Source organism: Solea senegalensis, linkage group LG9 (assembly GCF_019176455.1).
Source record: "Solea senegalensis isolate Sse05_10M linkage group LG9, IFAPA_SoseM_1, whole genome shotgun sequence".
NCBI lineage: Eukaryota > Metazoa > Chordata > Actinopteri > Pleuronectiformes > Soleidae > Solea > Solea senegalensis.
In genome coordinates this window covers 15,502,166-15,525,931 of record NC_058029.1, presented here as the reverse complement: position 1 = coordinate 15,525,931, position 23,766 = coordinate 15,502,166, and the positions used below count along the sequence as shown (strand labels likewise).

Sequence of the window (23,766 nt, the reverse complement as noted above, 5' to 3'; positions counted from 1 at the left end):
TTCTCTCTCTGAAATGCAAGTGTGTGAAGAACAATACTCTTGAGACACCATGTTTCTCTTCTGTAAGCTCCATTCCCTCCTGATCTTACTTCTCACCATGTAACTCCCAAGAGTGCTGTGTGTGTGTGTGTGTGTGTGTGTCTGTGTGTCTGTCTCTCTCGCTCACTACAGCTCAGGACAGAAGGTTTTAGCTGTCACTATTTTCAAAAGTGTACAGAGGAGATGTGGAAGACGAGCAACTAAAAAAAAAAACGAGAATTTAATTTTACTGGTGTTGATTTTGGTCTGTTATGCTGTCTAATTACTGAGTGGTGATAGCATAAACCTGCTGTAATCAAAGCACTGGTCTGCATGGTGGAACATATGCTAAACAGATGATCGACTTTAACAGATGTGGGGGAATCTGTCAAGTTGTTTCAAAGACGAGGAGTGATTCTCTTTCCCTCTTTTTTTCCACAGTAGACTGACTCTAACGAAGGCTGACTGTACAGCATGTGTCTTTAGACACATATGAATAGAGCAAGTGTGGCTCATTAAAAAAAACCTGTCACTGCTGCCTTGCCACCACTGGCACCTTCAGCTGCAGTCTTTTGCTGGGCCTGTTTATTCAGCCACTGGATCACTGATTTTTGTCTAATTTCAACGTCATCTTCCATACTCAGTTGCATACCCACTATCTATCATTATAAAACATTTGTGCATTCTCTGTATCCAACCTTTTTATTGCCAGTTTCTGCATTTTGCTCTGCGTCAGTGCTAAGCATTTCAAGCCACCATCTCACTCACCCTCACAGCTTTGAGGTAAACATGCACAGTGTCCCCCTCTGTGACCACTGATTCCCTGATGGATGGTGGGGTTGCGAGCAGTGTCACCCTCTCAGATGATGATTGGTACTCTGATGAGACCATGGGACTGTCGGTGGTTGGGCATGGCTTCTTGGTGAAAATGTTATGATTGGCCCCGAATGTGTTGTGATAAGCTGCGGTACAGGAATCCTGCGTCTCGAATTAAGATGGAGTGCGAGATTTGTTCTAAGTGGGAAATATTACAGAACATGCATCTTGATAGAAGAAGAGATTTCATTTTAGTCTCATCTCTTATTGTCTTTATGATCATCTATACTCATAAACACCGCTTTCTAGCAGTGTGTGAGTGAGCAATATTTCAATACATCCATTTCAATAAAAGGTTTCACAATATCCTTTCACAAGAGGCAAACAACTGCTCCAGTTTTAGCACCTCATAAACACTGCACCCTAGTGGCCGTATGAGGAGTAAAGGTTTAGGCCTTGTGGCCGTCAAGTCCTCTTATTCACTTCAAAACAGCCCCCCCTCTGTTTACCCCCTTTTGCTTTAGTGCCAGTTCAGATAAGTAACGGCTATATTTCCAATGTTTGTGTTGATTCTTTGCCACTGTGGTCTCCTCTCTTGGGGCATGTGCTGTGGTTGTTGCCTGGCTGGTCCTGCTCTGACTCCTGTAGTGTAGGCCAGTTAACACAGAAAATAAATGTGATTTCACAATAACAATGAACAAAATGATCATCTTTATTGGCATATTATTATACTGTTTCATCAGCACATTAGGCTGAATATTAGCTTGCTTTTTATTGTTGCCCCCTTTACATAGTGATATTCTTTCTTAATGTTCTGCAGGTAATCAGGTGATCATTTTTAAAGCCAAACCTTTGCACTGATGCTAATCAAACGGATATTATACGTCCTTTGAGATGTGTCTTTAACAATGTGTGGTCATCAGGCACATTTATGACTATGGTTTACTATACCCAGTCATGGGTCAGAAGTGAATCATGTATTAAACTGAATCCACATTTTAAGTGGTGAAATTAGGTTCTAGGTTCTAGGTTCTAACTACAGAGGCCTTCGGATACTAGGTTACAAAAAAAAATTTTATGCAGCACAACATGGTGTTAAAGCAAGGCTCTTGCCTAAAGTACCGGTACATATAAAATGCTTTAAAAGGCTATTTTAAAGCCCTTATACACTGAGAGAAACATAATGCACTGGAATTCTAAGAGATTTATCTACTAGATAATGACAAAATAGCAAGAACATCTGTACCAAATATTTAATAAATGTATAGTTGATGTTCTTTCACTTCTGAATCCTGCGCACACAGGTTAGAGCAGATGGGAACATGTTGCTCATACCTTGTTAATGTTCTCATTACATTATAGATGTATGTAGAAATCATTTTAATAGATAATTTTACAGTTTAGTAGGACACTACGTTTGGTATTCTTTTCTACCAATATAACTCTTTCTTCCAGACTGTAAGGCATTTTTTTTTGAAAACTAGGACTTCATCTTCACAAGGTCCTGTGTGTTTTACCAGTATGTGGTAATGAGCCCTAAAGTTGACTGTAGTGAGCAGAGCAGAACCTTTTTTTCCGTTATTGTTGCTTTATAATATAAACCTTTTTCCAATTGTGTGACTCAGGTCTTCCTTTTTTTGTGTGTTCCTTTAGACCCCTCAGAAGTTGAACATCTGGCAGTCTTGACAACCAACGGAGAAGATGCAAAGAAGACCATGGGAGAGTTGTTAGGATGGCTGAGGCCGAACAGAAGCAGAGCTGCTTTGTGAATGGATATGATCCATGCTTATCTGCATCGATGCAGTTCCTGGGCACCTTTTAATGATGTCTCATTTGGTCCTCTTGAATAACTTTTGGCCCACATTGAGGAAGGCCCTCCATTTTCATTTACAACCCACACTGTTGATGTTTCCCTGCCTCTGCCCAATCTGCTAGCTAACAGTTAGCCCCATGAGGCTCCAAGAGCCCTTCCTTGTGTGTCAGTGAGGCCTCCTCTCCACTCTATGGAGGCTGAGCCCAGCCGTCCAGCTGATGGGCAGCGCTCTGGAAGGCAAGAGCAGCAGCATGTGACAACTGAATCCCCGCTTGGATCTTGTCCACCTCAGCAGCCCCAGCAGCCTCCTAATCCTCGTCCTGTACACAGAGCCTTGGGACGTCTGCAAAATCGCCAGCCCAGACGCACTGACCTTCTGCTTCGGTTGCAGCAGCAGCAAGCAGTAGCATGGCAGCATTCAGACAACCCAGGTCCCTCAGGAGGCAGCTTCTTCTCTCCCGCTTCCCCGTCCACCTCATTCGTCCCCAGCCAGGGTGAGCATGGCCATGGGGCCCCATCTCATTCCAGCCAAGAGGGTGTAGAGGGGGTCAGCTCACCCAGAAAAGGAGAGAAGAAACCCCCAAAACCAGGGAAATATGTGTGCTCTTACTGTGGCCGTCCATGTGCCAAGCCAAGTGTTCTTCAGAAACACATTCGCTCCCATACTGGAGAAAGACCCTATCCTTGTGCCCCCTGTGGATTTTCTTTCAAGACCAAGAGTAATCTGTACAAACACCGTAAGTCCCATGCCCATCGCATTAAAGCAGGATTGGCATCCAGTCGTGATGAGCCCAGTTTGAGTGGACCAGAGGGCAGTGGCATTGGTGAAGACCCAGAGGAGCACACAGAGGGAGAAAGCACTGAGTCTGAGGAAGAGACAGGACAACACACTAAAACCTCTGTCAAGGAGATGTTGGGCCAGCAGAGTCAAGGTGGTAAAGAGGTCCTTGCAGGCTCAGAGGAGAGTCAGAGGCCTGAAGACTCCCAGGCTGTAAAGCAAAGGTTGGCACTGAGGCTTAGTGAAAGGAAACGTGGACCCATGGCTTCTCCAGATGACCCTCCCTCTTCCCTCTCCACCTCATCTTCTTCTCTAGGCCCTGGCAGTAAAGGCAGCACAGAGTCTGGCTACTTTTCTGGATCAGGTAGCACTGAACTGTCTCAAGTTAGCCCCCCCAGTGCCAGTGCCAAAACCTATGCAGAAATTATTCTGGGGAAATATGGAAGGCTGGGAGGACAGCAGCGCAGTCCGCATCAGCAGCAGCCTCATTCTTCACTTTCCTCATCATCAGAAATGGAGGAAAAGAACATTCCTTTCACTGTACAAAAAACCCAAGTAATAGAACACATTACAAAGCTCATCACTATCAATGAAGCAGTAGTAGACACCAGTGAAATTGATAGTGTAAAGCCACGGCGCTCCTCTCTGTCTAGGAAGAGCAGTATGGAATCACCTAAATTTAGTGCCCCTAAAGATCCCTACACATTTGATCCCAAAGGAGAAATTGCTGGTCCAAGTGGTTTGAGGCAACTCCACAATCCTGAGGCAGAGCCACTAGATACAGAGGAGCTGTCATCTATACCTCTGCTTAGAAGCCACTCAATGCCATCATCTACTAGCCAAGGAGAGCCTTCCACCTCTAGCACCATGTCTCCCAGAGGTTATCGTCTCAGCCAGTCATTCGATGAGCAACAAGCAGTGGTAGCAGAGATGAGGGCCAGCCATACTCAGCGTATGCTGAAGCGCCAGCCTGCCATAGAAGTCCCACTGGGAGCTGAGGTAATGCTGGAGGAAGTCGGTCCATCCACCTCCTCCTCCTCAGCCAGAGGCACTGAACTAGCCAGGCAGCTGCAACAACAGCAAAAAAGTCCTAGCCCATTTGAATGTGAAGCATGCAGGGCCCACTTTCAACATAGCGAAAGCTATGAGGCCCACAGAGGCATCTGTCCAGGGCAGCAAACATTGGAGCAGGAGAGCAGGGATGTGAGAAAAACATCCCGGGAGGACCGTCCCCCGATGATGATGCACTATAAGTTTCGGGCACTGGCCATGGCTGTGAGGAAGAGGAGGAAAGAGGAGAGCCTAGAGGAGGACCCTGCCAGCCCTGGATCAGTATCCACGTCAGGTAGCGCGACAGGCCATGTTCCAGTGCCAAGCAGAACGGAGCACAACCAGGCCCTCTCAGGTCTGTTCATGCATCCCTGCTGACACAATTTAACCTAATTCTATTTGAGCAATCATTTTCTTGTCTGTGATACTTTTTTATCATCTCATAAATCTAAATAGATGAAGAGAAGGTACATAAACTTTCAATACGTATAATACGTAATAGAGTATAGAAAACATTACACTGCAAATTATAGAATCCATCCACAACTAAATACCATAATTTAAATGCAGTATATCAATATAATAGAATGATAGAAATGCTGTATGTGTTCTCTATGTTTCCAGGTTTGTCTTTACAGTCAGAGCCGAAAGAACAGCAGCAACAGGACAGGAAGGGAGTGTCTGTCATCCAGCACACAAGCTCCTTTGAGAAGCAGGAAAGTATATCTATGGAAAGTCAGGAACCAGACCACAGAAAGCGTCAGCAAACACAGCAACCTGAGCCAAAACCATCACCCTCCACATCTCGCCTCATCCGTCAGCCAAACATCCAAGTGCCAGAGATACTTGTTACTGTGGAGCCTGATGCTGACATGCCATCTGTCTCATCTCCAACATCCTCATCCAAGGTACATAATTATTTGAAGTATTTGGCTCTGGTAATTTCTTGACCTCCATTCTACAGGTCTGTTTTCTTTTTGGACTGAATTATTTTTCCTAAAATAGATGAGAGCTCTGTGTCATATCATTCGTTATAGGGTGTTATTTACATATGTTGATGCAGGATGAGTTAATAAATTGTTTTTCTGTCCTAGGAGGTGGAGAGAATTGAGGAGTTCCAATGGCCTCAGCGTAGTCAGACTCTAGCCCAGCTCCCTGCAGAGAAACTGCCACCAAAGAAGAAAAGACTCCGTCTGGCAGAAGCAGCCCAGTCCTCTGGAGAGTCTAGCTTTGAATCTGCATCTCTGTCCCGCAGCCCCAGTCAGGAAAGCAACATTTCCCACACTTCAAGCCTTTCTGCCTCTTTTGAGGACACAGCAAGATCAGAGCCTGTTGTCTGGGCTGTCGGTAACCAAAGCTCCCAGATGTTAATGGTGCCACCTGCTTCACATCAACACCACCAAAGCCACAAGGAGATGAGGCGCTCAGCTTCAGAGCAGGCACCGGCCAGCCCTCTGCAAACAGAGCAGATCTCAGAGACCAGAAGTAAGTCTTTTGACTATGGGTCTCTCTCCCCTCAGCAGTCTACATCCGCCTGGAAAGAAAAGAGAAAGTGTCTGCTTGTAAAGCATGCCACATTAGGGGAGCCTGAACAGGAGGAAGGGGCCAGCACAAGTCATGCATACAGAGCAGAGAGTCCAAAGCCTGGGCCTTCTCATTCCATCCTTCCTCCTCGGTGTTCCATTGAGCCACGCACCCAATTCAGTCTGGAAGCCACAGGGAAGGCATTGCAGATGTTACAGCCACAAATCATCCCACCCCCTCAGGATGTGCTCCCTTTGAAACCCAGAGGCCAACAATCATTCCCTGCAGGATCACTATCCCAGCTACTCCCCGTCACCACAACCATCTCTGAAGCGCTGTCCACTCAGCTCATCCACAGAGCCTTCTTACACCCTCAGTCAGGACCTCCACATACACAGACACAGCAAACACACATCCACATGGCAGAACAGTTGGGTGTACCATTCCGTCATCTTCCAGCTTTAGTTCCTCTTCAGTTCTCTTCCAGCACCGGCGCTAGTCTGTCTCTTTGCTTGCCTGTTCCTCCAAGACTTAGCACACATGTTCCTTCCCCTCCGATGGCAGACAGCAGATCCTCCATCTCCTCTATGTCTTCTGACCGTCCCCATCCCTCGCTTTTAACGATTCCCTACCACCACCCACGGCCTGTCATCGCCACATGTTTGGCACAGCTCACACCAGTAGCGTCACTTGTGGTTCCAGTTCGCCTCCAGACACACATCCCTACCTATGCCAGTGCCATGTATACCACCCTGTCTCAGATCCAGGCCTGCACACGATCACAGGAACCCATTTCCTGCACAGCTATGGTCATCATGGGCCAAACTGAAAGGGAAAAGCTGCAAAGTTCATACTTGAAGGTCCCTTCTCCAGACGTCATTCTCCCCCTGTGTCTGCCTTCAGAGTTGCCCTCTGGATCTGGGGAGGCATATGGTCCACTGGGTGCCGGAGGAAGTAAACGGATGCTTTCCCCTGCAGCCAGTCTGGAGCTCAGCACAGAGGCTCAACGTCACCTGAAAAGGGTAAAAGAGGAAGAGGAAGGGGAGCAATGTAAGGAAGGAGAGGAGGAACAGGAGGATGGGGATGCTGAACAGAAAGGGCATGAGGACAAAAATAAAGTCACTGGGAGAAAACTGGAAGAGCGAGAGAAGGAACAATCTGGGAGAGTAGAGGTGACAGCTGTGAAAGAGGAGAGGGAGCAGGAGAAAATGTCAAGGCAACATAACAGGGAGGAAAAGGAAAAGGGGGAGAAGGAGTCAACAGAGAAGACCAGTCAAAAAAAAGAAGAGGTGCCCTTTGTGGAAGGGGGGGTTGAGAGATTAAGCGTCCCTACATTCCCGAGCCTTCACACCTCCACCTTAGTCAACTCGTGCTACCTGAATTATGTCAAACCCAACCCATCCACACAGAGGGACCCCCACACTTCAGTTTATTCTACCTGGAGTGTAAGTGCTCACAACCCCAACTTGCCAGGACTCAGCACTAAAATGGTCTTGTCTCTACTGTGCTCCAAACAAAAGCACAGCACAGAGACGTACACCATGGCCACAGCCTCAAACCCGGCCAAGAACAAGCTGCCCACTGTCAGTAGCAGGACTCCACATGTGTCAGAGGTAAACATAACCACAATACACCCTCTCTGTAAACTCTGTAAACCTGTCTGATATAGAGACACAAAATTTGAAAAAAAAAATTCAACTAATGAGTGAGTTTTACATATAACCATGTTAATACACTTAAAGGGGAATGTCCACTATTCAACACTATTTTATGAATAACCGTTACAGCATATATGATACAACATGATAGTGGGAAAAACACAGGTTTTACCAGTAACATTATTTAGGGTCCCACTCCACTCAGGTTTTTAAGAGAGCCAGGGTCATGCTATTGTTCAAATGTAAGGGTAGTATCACACTAAATACACTTGTTGAAGTTATTTTTTTCTTTGTTTTTTTGTTGAGAATTTAGTTATTTTAAAACTGCATTCCTGTTTCCATATTTTCGGCATGTGTTCCAATAAAGTGATTGAAAAATAATTCTACTCTATGGTCGTTATAGCATCACTAAAACAGAAAATCTAATGGAAGCCAAAGACTTTTGCACAGCACTTTACATAATATGCTTGTATACTGCATAGTGCATTGTAATTGCAACAATCTATAACATGAGTACCCTTCCAAGTCAGCAGTAGGAAAACAGAAGATTTCATTTTAAGTTGTTTTGAATTTTTCTGTGTGTCTCGAGTGTAGGTACATGCCACCCCAACCAGCACCCTCACTGAAGTAAGGGATCAGCAGCAACAGCACGAGAAGGAGGAACATAAAGAGATGAAAGAGGAGGAAGGACCCTCCACTTCCAAAAAGGGCGAGCCTTCTCGTGTTCGTATTTTCGAAGGCGGGTAAGACTTATAAGAGTGATTCTGTTGAAGTTCACAGCTTTTTATTACACTTTACACAAGGAATCTGTTGTACAGCATTATCCCTATGCTTAGTGACAGCACAGCTGAGAAGAGAGCACAGGGAATGACAGATGGGAGCTTCATTTGAACCTGCAGCCAAACTCGATCCACTTACTGTTGGCATGAATGTCTGTGTTTTAGTATAGCTCATTTGGAGAGATAGGTGTGTTTGTGTCTGTGTGTGTGTCAGTGGCAGTTGCTGGTCTTTGAAACAGGGGAAGCTCATTTCAGGCCCACTTATTTTCGGGATAATTATGTAAATGGTGGGCTATATCACCAAGTAAATAACATACAACCACCAGCTATTTGTCTACAGAATCACAAAATCCACACAGGACTGTGGCAGAAAAGTCTTCGCCGTCACGTATGTTTCTGCAGCGCTGCCAATCAAAAACTGGTTCCGCCATTCAGACAGTTCCTCCAATTAAGCGCATAAACCTATTCTGTGTCATTCCCATAGAGAACAGTTGAAGCTGAGCTTCAGGTGGTATTAATGCGAAGGTTGCTACGACATGCTCTAATTGTGTTCTAGTGCACGTTTAGTATTGTAAATACATTCTAGAGGAAGCTGAGCTTCCCTTGCTGTCTCAGAGCAATTGACACTGGTGTTTGTACACCTGCACACTATATCACTGATGCTGCATTAACATATTTATGTTGTCCACGTACATTTCTGACTGATCTTTTCCAATGCAGCTTTCCTAGCTTCTGATTAGTTATAGAGAAGGAAAGGTTAAGATAAGCGAAAACACTTTTCAATGAAATGGAAGTCCAAAGAAGAACAGCTGCATAAACCTGCATGTATGTTGACATGCACATACACAAGCTTGGATTTATATCTTAGTGTTTTTTGGACCTCACAAAGATATAAATACATGGTTTTGTATTCTTTGTGTGGATCCTCAAAGACATAATAATGCTGCCCGTTAAAGTTGTTGTGGACCAGCCAAAATGTCCTCACAAAGATAGGTTTGTTGGACAGTTGGTCCACACAGCCTGCTTAAGACAGACATGTACACATTTAGGCACACACATAGAACATGGATGAGTTGTGTGCTTAACCAGATAAGGCACTAATTATCAGTTGACGCATGACACACGCATCCAAAAAGTGCATCCTCATCGCAGCCTCTCAGGCTCCCCTGTGTCCTTTTTCTGTGTACGGTACCTATACGGTACCTCTTGATGTCCTGCTGTATGTTATTCATGCACTGCGGATAAGCACAGCCACTCACTCTGCTGAATGTTTTGTTCCCTGGCTCAGTTAGGACTCATTATCCCCGTCTGCCTTTTGTCAGTGCTTTGAAAACCCGACTGTGCGCTGCTCATTTTATTCTGAAGAACAAGGAGCACTTTTTTAAATGAATATTCATCATGCTGCTCTGTTTCTGATCCAATGTCTCACACCATTAGAGATCTTGTCAAGAAAGATAGACGGCGGTGTCTGAAAAGTTCATTCATATCACACAGATAGGAAACATGTTATGTGATTTTGTTTTTCTGTGGAGCTGTTTTTCTTGTTGGCAGTAAAAGTCTGTTGTGTGTTCTACACTGTCTTCTTCTGGATTCTGTTGAGATGCAGATTTCTGTGGTAAAATAGGTCAACGCTGCAAATTTTGTCATGACACTGGTGAAACAGTCACTGGCATTGTCTGTCTGTGAGAAAGAGTTTGTGGCTCGTGTCAAAAAGATTAGTGCTGTCAAACTTCCTTTGGTTAAAACTGTCACTAAATGAAATGAGATTAATCTCTATTTGTCTTTATTAGTATTTACTGATATTCATTTGTCACTGCTTAGAAATACCAACCTGTCATGTCGGCTGCTGAGCGTAAACACTACGAATGATGAATGATGGTTGAGTTTAGTGAGAGACGTGCAGCTGATTTCATGTTCACTGTGTGAATTGCAACGTGCGCTTTGTTTTCCCAAATTGTGGGTGGATATTTTTATCAGTAGCAAGAAATGCATGCCAGTAAACTGCCAGTCATCCGTTGAATGAATACAACATAATGCTTTTGTGGAGACTATTTTACAGTTGTGTAATGATGATTTGTTATGAACGGCTATTGCTGGCTCCGTTATACAACAGGGAGCATTCACAGCTGGGTTTCCTGAAGATGTGGTGCATATCCTGCAATTACACACATCACAAACTGGATATTTACCATTCAGACTGGATTATACATCTCCTCGTGAGGAGTGTGCACAGAGGTTTTCATAGAGGACAATTCTTTCGGATTTAAACTGACTGTGGTTCACTGTGTCCACAAATAGCCTTTTGGTAAAATTCAAGATTGTGTGTAAACAACTTTTTTCATAGACTCAAACTAAATGTGTTATTTGACTTTTATATATATATATACTACATCTATTTTAGGTTGTTGGCTTGAGCTAGGCTTCCCCACCCCACTTTAGCTGCTGCTGTTGTTGGCCCGGTCACCTGATCTCAGTGGAATAGTGGAGAGAATAACTCAGAGTCTCAGTGTTGCAGGGTTGTTGGTGGGGCTTTCCCAACCTGCCTCTATAAAGAAACCCTTCTGTTTGTGTGTGAGTGTGTGTTTGCCCGTCCAGCGCCACATACGTTTGCATCTGATTAGTCAACATATTGGTGCATTTACCAACTAAGAGGAGACAGCATAGCTTGGCAGTTATGCATTCAGCCCCCGACTTTTACCTGGGGCAATAAAATAACGTTATAAAAAAGTTTATTATTTAAGCAGCAATGAAATTTGCTCTCTTTGTGTCTCTTAGGTACAAGTCCAACGAAGAGTATACTTATGTGCGAGGTCGTGGCAGGGGAAAGTACATATGTGGAGAGTGTGGCATCCGCTGTAAGAAGCCCAGCATGCTGAAAAAGCACATCCGCACACACACAGATGTCCGTCCATACATTTGCAAACACTGCAATTTTGCCTTCAAAACCAAAGGTACCAATGCTGGGGAAATGACTTTAGACATTTTCTGTATCTCATGTTTCCATTATATTATAAATAACCACCAGTGTTGTGCCCAGTGATCACGTTGTACCTGTGTACATCAAGGACCGTTTTAATGTGCTTCTCTTGTTCTTTCCTAGGAAACCTTACTAAACACATGAAGTCAAAGGCTCATGGGAAAAAATGTCAGGCAATGGGAGTATCTGAGTCATCACTGGATGAGCCAGAGAGCGAGGAAACAGGTACTTAAGAGGGGATGGGGAGGCATCTCACATATTTCCCTTCCACTTTAGAGAAATATTGTTACACAGCTGAATGAACGCCTATGAAGAACTGTAGTAGCTCAGCACCGACAGCTTATATAACAACATGTTCTATTCTTCTCCCTTTGGCCTTGCATAAGAAATGGTATGAAACAGTTTCAGATAAATAAATAAAAGAATCCAGAGCATGGAACAGTAGTTGCAGCAGGCTGGCAAGTATACCTTGTCCTCAAGGATAGCGTATGATAATAAGCACTCCAGCATTTACTTCTTCCGCTGTCAGCGCCACATCACGATCTCCTCTCTAACCTTTCTCTCCTACCTTTCCTGTTGTCATCTCATTCTTGCTGACAGACTGCACTCTTCACAGCCAAGGACGCCCATTTAAATTCAACGGTCCATTCAAATGACCGCTGAGATAGTTTGTGAATAGAGGAATGGTGCAATTCAATGAAATTACTGTCTTTTCCTTCTGAGTCTATTTATAAAGCTGTTGGTGGGTAGTGGCTGAAGTTTGTCAGAATGATACAGTACGATGTCGCAAGGCTTTGTGTGTGTGTGTGTTCCGGATAAATTGTTCTCTTCAAAGGATTTTGTCTCAACTTATGTAAAGATAATTCTTATGACTTATATAAAACTTATATAAGTTTAAATGCCATGGTATGGATGTAAACATGACTCATGTATATGTTGTCTGTGTCTGCACAAACAGTAGGAAGTGATGAACGTGTGTGTGGCTCAGAGGAACAGGAGGAGCATCAGTTTTCCGACGTGGAAGACTCTGAGGATGATGATGAGGATGACGATGATGAGGAAGAAGAGTCCGTATCCCATGACGACGCACCCTCTTCCTGTTCGTCAGACACCCACCTATCTACTGGAGGGCACTCCACCTACTGTAGGCAGTCTCAACAGGGTACCCCCGAACCAGAGCCCCCTGCAGGCCCCAGTCCTGGTCAGGAGCACTCCCCGAGGGGAGTGTGGCTCAGCAGACGACCCGCCTCTCCGGGCAGCAGGAGAGCACTTTACTCCCGGCGGGGTTGGAAGGCATCACCAAGAGCCTTCTCCCCCAGCAGTGAGAGCTGCTCCCCCAGCCGCAGCCTCTCCCCCCGCCTAGAGCTGTCCTCACCCATCCACAGCCTCTCCCCCAGGACTGACCTGTCCTCACCCAGCCGACATGTCTCACCTTCCCCTGAGAGAGGACCTTCTCCCATTAGACCTATTTCTCCACTTCATACCATTTCACCCACCTGCTACCAATCATCACTAGCTTGGACGCCTCCCTTACCGCTTGGATTGCAGCACAGGACAACTGGATACCTGCCTTGGGAGAGTCCCAGTACAAAGGGTAGTCATGTCAGACTGGTGAGTCTTTTTTTTATTACATCTATCAGTAGGAGTGTTGCCTGGTGTGGTCTTCTGCTGCTGTCACCCATCTGCCTCAAGGTTTGCTGTGTTGTGCATGAAAGAGATTGTTTTGTGCATACTGTAGGTGTAAAAAAATGTTATTTGAGTTGCTGTTGCAGGTACTGTTGCCCTTCCATGATTTGAAACCAGTCTGACTCTATTCTCCTTTGACCAGAGAACTGCCACTCACTTTGATATATTTGGGAACATTCTCTGAAAACATTAGAGATGTGCATTCCCAGGAGATCAGCACTTTCTGAAATGCTCAGATCAGCCTGTCTTTCTCCCCCAGTCTGATGTTAAGTCTGAACATCAGCAGGTTGTCTCGGCCATGTCTTCTTGCCAGAATGCACTATGCTGTTGCCATGTGACTGGTTCATTATATACTTGCATTATCAAGCACATGTAAACAGGTGTACAGAAAAAAGTGGCCAGTGAGTGTATTTCCTTTGGGCTTTCCCTCTTGTTCAGCAAGTCCATTATTTAATGATGAAGTCTTTGCTCCCCCTACAGGAGAAAAGACGTACAGCAGCTGGTGAAGGACCAACAATGCCAGAAACCAGCTTGTTTCCTGCTGCTTTTCGTCTCTCTGCATGTGAAGGTTATCCTGGCCACCAAGCAGCAGATAACATATTCAGCCATCTTCCCATGCACTCCCAACAAGCCAAGGTCCCTTATCTGATGATCTCCATTGGAGGAATCCAAATGGTACAGGCCAGAACCAGGTCCCACCCTACCACCCCCTCATCCCCAACATCTCCCCCCTTAGAGGGGCCATCAACGGCCAGATTTGAATTACACTGGGGTGGAACACCCCAAACTCAAGGGCTTAGGACTCCTGGAGACCACTGGTCAGAGCACCAGGCTGCAGGAACCAGCCAGTCAGGGCGGTGCAGTCTCAGCACAGCTCCACCATGTTCCAAACTGGAGCTGGAGACCACAGACTCAAAGCAATATGGCAGCTCACATAGCGCCGACCACACTTGCAGGTCTGCCACTGAGACCAGTGAATGCTCCTTCAGAGACAGCCGTTTGAGAGCAACCCTCAGTCGAGCAGCCCCTGTAGCCTCACGTCTCATTGGACAGCAGCAGGAGAGGGAGGAGCCACCATCGAGTAGTGATCTGGTGGAGGGCGGAGCTAAGGAAGACTCGGCCAGAACAGACCAGAGCACTTAACAGTGTCTACAACTTGATGCGTCGTGCATCCCATTTTGCTTTATTGGTTGCTACACTAGTCTCGTTTTTTTTATTGCTTTGTTTTTATACAGTTTTCAATACTATTGTTAACTTAATCGTTTGTTCCTTGGCAACATTCAGGTTTGTTATAAAAATGCACTTTTTTCTTTGTGACAATGTTTCAGCAAATCTCTCTATATAAGTGTATAAGTTTTTCCAGTTGTTATTGAAATTTACATAGTGTCTCAGTTTTTCTGAAATCAAAGCAAAGAACAAATTAATATAGATTTTTAAAAAGGAATCACCGTTTCTTAACTCCTAGATTTAATTTAATATAAAGTTTTGACTCATTCAGCAGCTGAGCCCACTTGTGGACTTCTTTCTGGGAAGGAAGTGAAATATTGTTCAGAAACACTGTCCCAATGCTGTTGCTGGAGTTCCCAAAAATGGGCTGCACTAGGTTACTTTGCTTCACCTTCTGTCCAGTTCATCATAAACCAGCTCATATTGATGTAAATCTGGAGACTGTACCGCTCTTCCATCGTCTGCTTCTTCCCTTCTCATGTTTTGGCTCTTTATCTTGCTGTCGGATGAAACATTTTATGTCACTATTCTGGTGACAGAGGGTGTAGTAACACAGTTTGTTTCAACACTGCATATCCAAAGACCTAAGATCTGGAAGTTCTTAATCAACAAAGTGATGGAATTTGTTTATTTAATACGAATAATTTCGATTATAACTGGAAAAAAAATGACACACATGTTTGATATGACGTTCACATATATACACGGTATATATATATATATCTCCTGTATCTCTATTGATACTGGTAATATTAATGTCTGTTTAAATATATTATAAAGGAACATTAATGAATTTGTAAATGACCAAAATCTAAAATGAAAAATTATTCCATTTTTGTTTTTGTCCAGTATTACTCAAACTAAAGTTACTTGTGCCTTTTCTGTCCAGGTTTGCTTTTTGAGATGTACAGTACAGATAGACAAAGAGAAGGCTGTGAAATTTTATATCTGCTATTTGCATTGTTGTTTAAGGAGGCTTAATATTTGGTGTTTTAAATGATTCTGTTTTAAAGGCCATTGCTTTAATGCCAGGGTAACCAAGAATCACAGAGTAGAAATATTGAAGGAGAGTCAAAGAAAATGCACTGAAGATCTATTTTTTATGACAAAAGATTTTAGACTAAAATATATCTCTGTACAGGGAAGAGTGCTCTTTATTTATTGTTGGGTTTCTTTTGATGATGATGATGATAATAATCATTGTTTTAAGGTTGTTTTTTTGTTTTTTTTTTGTTTTTTTTTACTTTTTGTTATTGGAAAGATTACTTTGTTACATTATGTGTGTGTTTTTTTTCTCCCATGATTCTCTCGTGACTTGAACTGGTGACAAAGATGAGACTGAGTGGCTCGTATTGAAGGATCAAGTGCCCTGCAGATTTCACACACAGCAACATTTCTAGTCACTGAGGAAATAAAAAAAGAAGCACCAGATACCCTGGTTGTTCCTTTCTTTCTATTTACCGTCGCACTGTTAGGAACACAATTCTCCTTACATATTCCCCCAATACAACGTACATGTTTACTATTTGAAGCTTCTCAGAAACTTGTATCAGAATATTTCTCAATTGCTTTTTTGATTTTGCAGATTTAAAGAATTGTGGGCTGATTTTTCATCAGCCCCCAAGTTTGGCTCCCATGTTCCCATGTTCACTACCAGGAGTACGAAACTGGACCTGGACCACACAATGCTGGGAAACTATACCTGGAATGGATTTTCATAAGCGGGCAAGTAAACAAGTTAGGTCAGTCACACAGTCTCTGACCCAGACGTGCTAGCTTGCGTTAGCCACAGTGGTGCTCTTTTGATTCAAAGCTCAAATGAACCACCACAGACTTGCAGGGTTTGTTTGTCAGAACCCACCTGTTATTAGCAGTAGTTTCAAGCTACGTAGGCTAACATAGCACCTATAACGGTACACCTGCTTAACACAAAAGAGGCCACTTCGGTGTTGCTCTTCATCCCTGTGCTTTCCATCAGTGTTTGCCAACACCAGATTCACAATGGTTTTTGAACGGCTCTTATCTGCTCTCTGTTTACCACATCTTAGCTCTCGGGTCTGCTATAAACTGCAGCTTGTGAGACCTGCGTGGTTGTATTTTTTGCCGTTGTTGGCTGAAGAATCTTCTATTTCTAACACGGCACCAGTGAAGATACTACTTTTCTGTGGCCTAATGTCAATACACAGAAATGAAACGGACCATGAGCAAAACAATGTGAAAACTGAGGACACAACCACACACTGGTTGTGGCTCGTCAAAGACAATTGGTATGGATTACTTTTGGATTCATCTGTAGTTTGTTTTGTAGGAAAATGCTGCACACTCTCCTTTTAAGGGGCGGAGACGTGTTCATAGAATGACAAAAGTCAAACCTCAAATTTCAATATCTGAGAGAGTCTGAATATGTCAAAAATATCATTCATCAAAGTAACAGATGTACAAGAGGACTGAGATCTACTGTTTGCCATACAGATGATTCCTCACATACATATCTGACCCCTCACGCCTTGCATCTGTCATTTATTTCATTTTTCTTTCTTTGAATTTCTTGCATTTAAAAAATGGACAGAAATTGCAGCTTCTCTATAATACACTTGGTTCTCAGCACCTTATTGTAGGATTCTAAAATTGTATTCCTTTAGTATGGCCACTGGGTGTCCTTACTGAGTCATAGTGAAGTGAAGACTAGAATCAAAGAGATACCCTGGGTTTTCAGTTTTAATTTTAGTAGACGAAAGGAAACGCCTTTCAAAAGAAATTCACCTTATCATCTCTGAACCAACATGAACGTCATGACATCATGCGTATGAATTCCAGGAACTATGGTTAACAGTGAGTTGACAGTGGATTCTGTTTGTGACTCACTTTTATGAGCACTTAGTTATTCTGTTTGGATTTCATCCTCTTTATTACATTATGTATTATTAATATTATATCTCACACTGACTATCATTCAATTCACCTTTTTGTTTTGCTGTGTAAATGCTCCTGTCATGTTTGGCACATGCATGTAACTTGTGTTGGACAATATTTATTAATATGTGCATATCTTCCACCCCAGCAGTGTTCTCTCTCTCTCTCTCCCTCTCATGTCCTTGGCACAACAACGTTTAACTGCACAGCAGGACATGGATTATGTAAAGCAGCCACAGCAAGTGTGTTGACAAGAAGCAAAAGGTTGATATTTGCTCTGACTTGACATTCCATAGAAAATGGTACAAAAGGAGCGCAGATAGGCTCTTGTATTATTCTTTTTAACTTTCTATTATATCAAAAATAGCTTGAAGTAAAACATTCTTCCTCCTCCAAAGCCCAGAACATGCTGACAACAACAGAGCCAGGGGGAGGTTTGTAGGATATTTTTTAAGGAGGCATCTGAGGAGGTAATGTGGCTAATTAAAAATAAACATGTGTTTCTAGGACAAAAGTCAGCACAATACACGAGGGTGCAGCTGAATCAAAGAGAGACTCTTGCTGCTCCTCTTACGTTCGTCCCTCACTGTTTTCCTTCTGGTAATATTTTTAGAGACGGGGCTGCTGTGATGCAATGTCTGTAGAGTGGGGGAACATCTGTGCTCCTGAGGGAACTGAACTCATACCCCCTGTGTGTGTGTGTGTGTGTGTGTGTGTGTGTGTAGCATCACATCACCGTGTCATACTGTACATTCCTTGCATTTTTATGCGAAAAAGGGAACATGACGTCCCCCTCCCCTGGCAGATGATGTGTTTGACAGTGAAATGTTCAGAGCGACATAGTGATCGCTAAGAGATCTACAGACCAACTGAAGCAATGGGTGTATTCTCGTGTTAAAGGTGCAGTGTGTAATATTCAGGAAGGTTTATAGGCAGAAATAGAATACGTTACCCATCAATATGTCTGTATAAGTGTATACAGTCTCGTATATAATGTATATGTATGTAATTATATTTTATCTTACCAGAAAATGATTTTGGTAGAAGTTGAAGTCACTGTTTATAATATTATTTAAGTAAAAGTCTTAAAGTATATGACATTTACTGTACTTAAGTATCAAAAGTAAAAAAAAAATGACCATGGTAGCTCATTGGTAGGGTGAGTTGTCTTTCAACTGGAAGGTTGTGGGTTCAGTTCCTGGCTCTGCTAGTCTATATGTGTCCTTGAGCAAGACACTTAACCCCATGTTGCAGCATGTGAATGGGTGAATGGCAAAACTATTGTGTAAAGGCTAAATTAGCTCTATACTTTATATATACAGATCATTACCAACTCTTCTTCTTCTTCTGATTTTATATGGTAGTAACAAGTAACACAGATAGTTTGAGGAAATGCAGTGGAGTAAAAGTAAAAGTTGCTAGAAATATTAATAACAAGGTAAAAGTACAGATATGTGGATTTTGTACTTACGTACAGTAAAGACTTGTGTACTTTGTTACATTACAACACTGAGTGTACATGACTTTAAAAAAAAAAAACGTAGCTTGGTTTTAGTTACCTTAAAATAAGCCTTGTATATGTACATGCCGCTATCTTGCACCATCATGTTTCTACAGCAGCCCAAACCAGCCAACGTGTTTGCATGTAGCTTAGTATGCAAACAAAGAACGACATCCTTCCTGGCATGTGAAGGCCACCATAGTTCCCTGACAACATTGGGAAAGGGAGGGTTGAGCATAGTTACAATTTGTAGTCTCACCCTTAGATGTTGTTTAGGTTTTTTTGAGCTATGGTAAAAACCCTCTGCACTGAGGAAAAGTACTGCCTCTTCTTGGCTATGTTCAGGTGTCTGCTTTCATAAAACATGCTTTAAGAGCCTCTTTAAATCAACAACATCGAAGGGTTCATAGTAGTTGTGTATGTGGAAAAATGTATTTACCAAAATAATTGAACACACCTAATATAATCATTATTGACGCTTGTGTTTTTGGTTTGAACAATACAGTCATCAAAATTGGCAGTCACATAAAAGACATGATCTATTCCATATTGTAATACAGTAGAATATGGCAGTGAAGATGCCCTCTGCTGTAATGGGCGCCATTTACATGGGTATTTGCATGGCATTGGCATGGATGACCTGCAGACTGGGGACCATGTGGGTGGGACACGATTAAATGAACTGCCAGTGCTTATCTGTGAGTGGAACTTCACCAGCCACCATGGAGACAGCAGTTTGGTCAGTACTGACATTTTGACCTTTTTGCCAGCACAATGTTGACGTAGTCTCACATTTGAAGCTGATAGGGAAAACTAATTTCTGGCACTGTGTAGGTCTTTGTTTCCGTAGCTTAACAAATGCACATTTAGTTGAATATATGAACCAATGGAAATATTTGCATTTGAAAACCTCATGGCGTCATATCCATTTTGCATTCCAGCACACTCTTCCTCGTGTGCTCCCAGTGATCCACGTCTTCGCCTTCGCCTCTGTGTTCTATAATATTACGTGATCCCCTCTAACGCCTCCTGAGACACCGTGTCCTCCTCCATGTTTCTCCCACCCCTCGAAATTCACTCATTGAGAAAAGCGAAAGCTGCAGACGTAAATGTCACCCAGCAGGTTGCAGTGGAGTCACGGTGAAGATACAGATCAGGAGGTATTCCTGGAATGTGTCACAGGTTCCAACAACCAAGGGTTACATCGTGTGTCTTAATGACAAGTGGCCGTGGGTTGGGCTACTTCTGTGACATCATGGGAGACGGTGAAGGGGGAGGGGGGGAGTATATAGAGTGGCAGAGCTCAGACACCTGCAGCACATTTAAAAACACAGCTGAGTGTGCAGATACAATAGTCGTCTCTACTGAGCTTTGTCCATCTGTCATCAGCTATGTCTGCACACAAGAGCATTCTGCTTTTCATCACTCTTTGGGCTTCAATGCAGGACGGTGAGTGTATTTTCTATAATATTCTGATAAAAATACATTTAAAGTTCCATGCTGAAAGATCAGTTTTAGGTTCTGTTAGACAAATGGAACTCTCGCACTTTATGTAATGGTAATAATCTTACAGCACATGGTCATCACCGTGTATCGGTGCTCATGCATGTTTTGGCCAGCACAGTAGCACAGGGGTCACACAACCACTTAATGTTTACCTCATAACTAAAGTAGATGGAGAATGTTACATGTATTAAATCTTTTTTCTTAAAAGACAAATGGGGAAGTATATAAACGATTCGCTTGTGAACCTTTGAGATTTAGTATTTTGTCCACAAATTAATAAATTCTAATCCTGTAAATGTTTATTTGCTCACAAAACTCGGATGTGTTTTAGTAGAAAAGAATATAACTTTGTGACATGATGAGGCTTTTTGTGTTCTCAATATTTATAGAGATTTATAAAAAGTGGATAAATTGAAATTGTAGTTTGGATTAAAAGCGGTTAATGTTCACTAAATGAATGGCTCTTGGTACTGGACTAGGTTTGAGTCTTCCAGTAATGAAACAACTGGAAGAAGCTGGTGATGGAACCCCAACACAAAGAATCAGGACCAAGCGCTGTGCTTGCATGAGCCAGCTGGACTCTGAGTGCCACTACTTCTGCCACCTGGACATCATATGGGTCAATACACCCAGGTGAGCATGAGAATGCACATACGTATTCAAACGCACATCAGATAAACCCCTTTTTGTATATGGATGACAGATAATCAGAGCTATCATTAGATGTTACTGCATGAAGTATCAAAGAGCAAAGTCTGCATGTTGTTTTAATCAAGAATGTCCCTCTCCCTCTCTCTCTCTCTCTCTCCCTCTCCCTCTCCCCCTCTCCCTCCCTCTCCCTCTGCAGTAAGACCACAGCTTATGGTTTAGGCAGCGCTCTGACCCGGCGCAGAAGGTCCACCGGCCGCTGTGCCTGTGCCAAACCTCAAGATCAATTATGTACCAACTTCTGTCAACACAGGTGAGTCAGGGCTGGAGATCACACAGTGTCAAGCAAGAGTTCAAAGCTAATGTGAGCAAACAGCGGGTGTTATTTGGTGGTGGTATATTCTTTGAGGAGGATAGTATTAGCCTCACTTTGTTGATATTGTCCTAATTAAGTGTTAACAACATCAGGGTGCAAGGTTAACTTTTGTTTCAGGTGGTTGTGAGGACCAAACAATACATTTCTGTAGCACTGAAAGGACAAGATGAGCATTGACATGGAGATGGTGACAGGAAACACTCTTAGTTTGACAAGATACATTTGTAACCTTCAAGATATGAACAGTTCATTCAAGTGAAGGTGCTCTTTAAGTTAACAGTAAATCCCAATAACTACATTGTTTCCGTCTGTGCAGCCCTGAGATCAAATCTATGAAGAGTCGTCAACTCAACATCTTCACCATCCTAAGGTGAGCTTCAACTTACGTGCAAGATTATAGCGCTCTCAAAAGTGAACACTTCCCTCTCGTTGTTCCTGACGAGTCTGACACTTTGTGCCACAGAGCTTTGGCGAGCAGAACCAGGATGCAGCTCTCTGAGGCTCAAAGTAACAACACTCACTAAACAAAGTGGCTGTTGAGCAACGAGAGCGACAGAGGAAGAGGACAGCGAGCAGCTGAACAAATGACGCTCCTTTGATGGAGAGGAGGAGGAGGAAAAAAAAGGGGGGCTGCTGAAAGATGAGTCTGATGCAGGAAGGCCGAAAGGGCCGCAGAGATGTTTGTACCTGGAGACACACGGTGGAAAACACAACAGTGTTGCACGGACTTATCACGGAAACAGAAGAGGTGGACCAGCAATGAGATGAGCCAATACTCTATCAGGCCTTGAAAATGCTGCTCCTGTTGTCATGTTTGACTCTGAGTGCCAGGCTGGGCAGTGATGTAGATACAGGCCAGCAGCACTGAGTCACAGCGACATGGATACTGGAAGAATCCGTCGTTTCAGACACAGTTTTGTAAAATGGTTTTGTGTTTCATGAATCTGAGATTGGTGTATGTTATTATGTGGTAGACCTTTGAGAAAGAAAGTTTTGTAGAATTATGAATTACAACACAACTATCAAGCATTTTATCGTGTGCGGAAATTAAATCAGAATTGTGGCAACAGTCGGCTGATTCATTCTTTTACGACCTGCTTCTCAATTCAACATTTTGGGTTGTAAAAATAACACTCTCATGTGTAACATGTCCTCCCCGTTTTGTTTTTGTCATAGGCTTAAAATATACCCTATTTGCTTCGGGCAAGTGCACTGTGTAAATGGAGTGATTACTGTAAAGAACCCTTACTGAAAAGAGAGGGAAAATAAATCCTCTTAGGCAGCATGTGCGGTTCAATTGTGTGATGAGCAAACACATTTCTCAGTTCAAACGGAGGCCTGAGATGGATGAATGGTCCAGGAATTCAAGGCACACAATAACAATAATAAGTTCACCTGGTAGTCAAAGGCAGCATGGCCCGTGTTATCCCAAGGATCTGTGGAAAGAATGCAGCGTTTTGTAACTTTGAAGTCTGCTCAAATAACGAGATGAACGATAACACTCAAGTGTTCATGTGCCCCTGATTTCATTCAGTGACTTTCGTGGCTTCATTGCACTTTATTTCATGCCTGTCATACTTCTCCTTCACATTTTTTTTTTTAAATGACACCCTGCAGGCATTTTTCCCCCCCAAACAGGCCTGAGCATGGTCAGAATTGCAAAAACAACTGGTCTCAGTCAAGGGGAGTTATAAGGAAACTGTTACTGCCGACAGGAGTTTAAATGCATGACTGATTAAACATGTAATTATATATTTAAAGATAAATTGTTATATTTTTGACCCAGAATTCTGTAATTATTCTTTGTAGAATGAGCTGCTAATATTTTACTCATTAGTTCCCTAAAGAAAATAACATTTTCAATCACTTCACATGCAACAGAAACTGCCATAGTTACCTAGAAATGGTCAAAGGTGTCTATATTAGTTTAAATAGTATAATAAATACAGAAACACACGTCTATGCTATATTTTGATGAGAGCTAATCTCGCATTTACAAACAGCATATTAAGTTTAAAATGGTTGTGATGGTTTTAGACCCACCTTAGAGTGTTGAAATCCATTTATTGGGTCTTTATTAAAGGCTCGCACTGTAAAACATGTGTTGTCTTAACAGTCATCGGAAGACACATGGAGGTGGACGAAGAGAAAGACTTAGTAGGGACAGGAGGAAAAGGACAATGAAGGTTAGGAGGAGGAAGAATATTGCCATATGAGGTTGACATAAGACTCCTCGTGCACCTCCAGTGTTTTCAATGAGCAGAGCCAAACATGCAGAGGAGGAGGAGGAGGAGGAGGAGGAATACGAGTAGAAATTGGAGGTGAATGAAGAGTGGAAGTCTGCAATAAAGATTAAGAGGACGTGGAAGAAGGGAAGGATGAGGAGGAGGAGGAAAGGGAAAAAAGATAAAGACAAGGTGGAGGAACAGAAGGAAGAGGATGTGACACTTTCCCTCCCTTCTTTTTACTGGCAGATGCTGTATGTGTCACTCAGGA

At 43.0% G+C, this 23,766-nt stretch overlaps 2 protein-coding genes across 5 annotated transcripts in view; both read left to right on the top strand.

Moving 5' to 3' along the window:
• LOC122774286 (transcription factor HIVEP3) overlaps positions 1-18,269 on the top strand; it is a 46,654-nt gene extending 28,385 nt beyond the window's left edge. For 2 of the 3 annotated variants that reach the window (XM_044033414.1, XM_044033415.1), the window contains 8 exons: positions 2,488-4,830; positions 5,100-5,383; positions 5,570-7,612; positions 8,252-8,400; positions 11,212-11,387; positions 11,537-11,638; positions 12,372-13,024; positions 13,580-15,757. In XM_044033414.1, coding sequence (XP_043889349.1) covers positions 2,838-4,830; positions 5,100-5,383; positions 5,570-7,612; positions 8,252-8,400; positions 11,212-11,387; positions 11,537-11,638; positions 12,372-13,024; positions 13,580-14,242 — 6,063 coding nt within the window. In that variant the 5' untranslated portion in view covers positions 2,488-2,837 and the 3' untranslated portion in view covers positions 14,243-15,757. Of the gene's footprint in view, positions 1-2,487; positions 4,831-5,099; positions 5,384-5,569; positions 7,613-8,251; positions 8,401-11,211; positions 11,388-11,536; positions 11,639-12,371; positions 13,025-13,579; positions 15,758-15,911; positions 17,504-17,637 lie in introns of those variants that run through there. The other variant, XR_006360980.1, reaches the window with a different exon arrangement.
• Positions 18,270-18,646: 377 nt separating this feature from the next.
• LOC122774291 (endothelin-2-like) lies at positions 18,647-22,339 on the top strand. Of its 2 annotated transcripts, none has more exons than XM_044033427.1 (5): positions 18,647-20,189; positions 20,726-20,879; positions 21,094-21,207; positions 21,587-21,640; positions 21,749-22,339. In XM_044033427.1, the coding sequence occupies exons 1-5, from the start codon at positions 20,132-20,134 to the stop codon at positions 21,792-21,794; spliced, it is 426 nt and encodes a 141-aa protein (XP_043889362.1). In that variant the 5' UTR covers positions 18,647-20,131; the 3' UTR covers positions 21,795-22,339. The 2 variants fall into 2 exon arrangements, with proteins under 2 accessions (XP_043889362.1, XP_043889361.1); XM_044033426.1 differs by having other exon boundaries at positions 18,649-20,189; positions 21,734-22,339.
• The last annotated feature ends 1,427 nt before the right edge of the window (positions 22,340-23,766 follow it).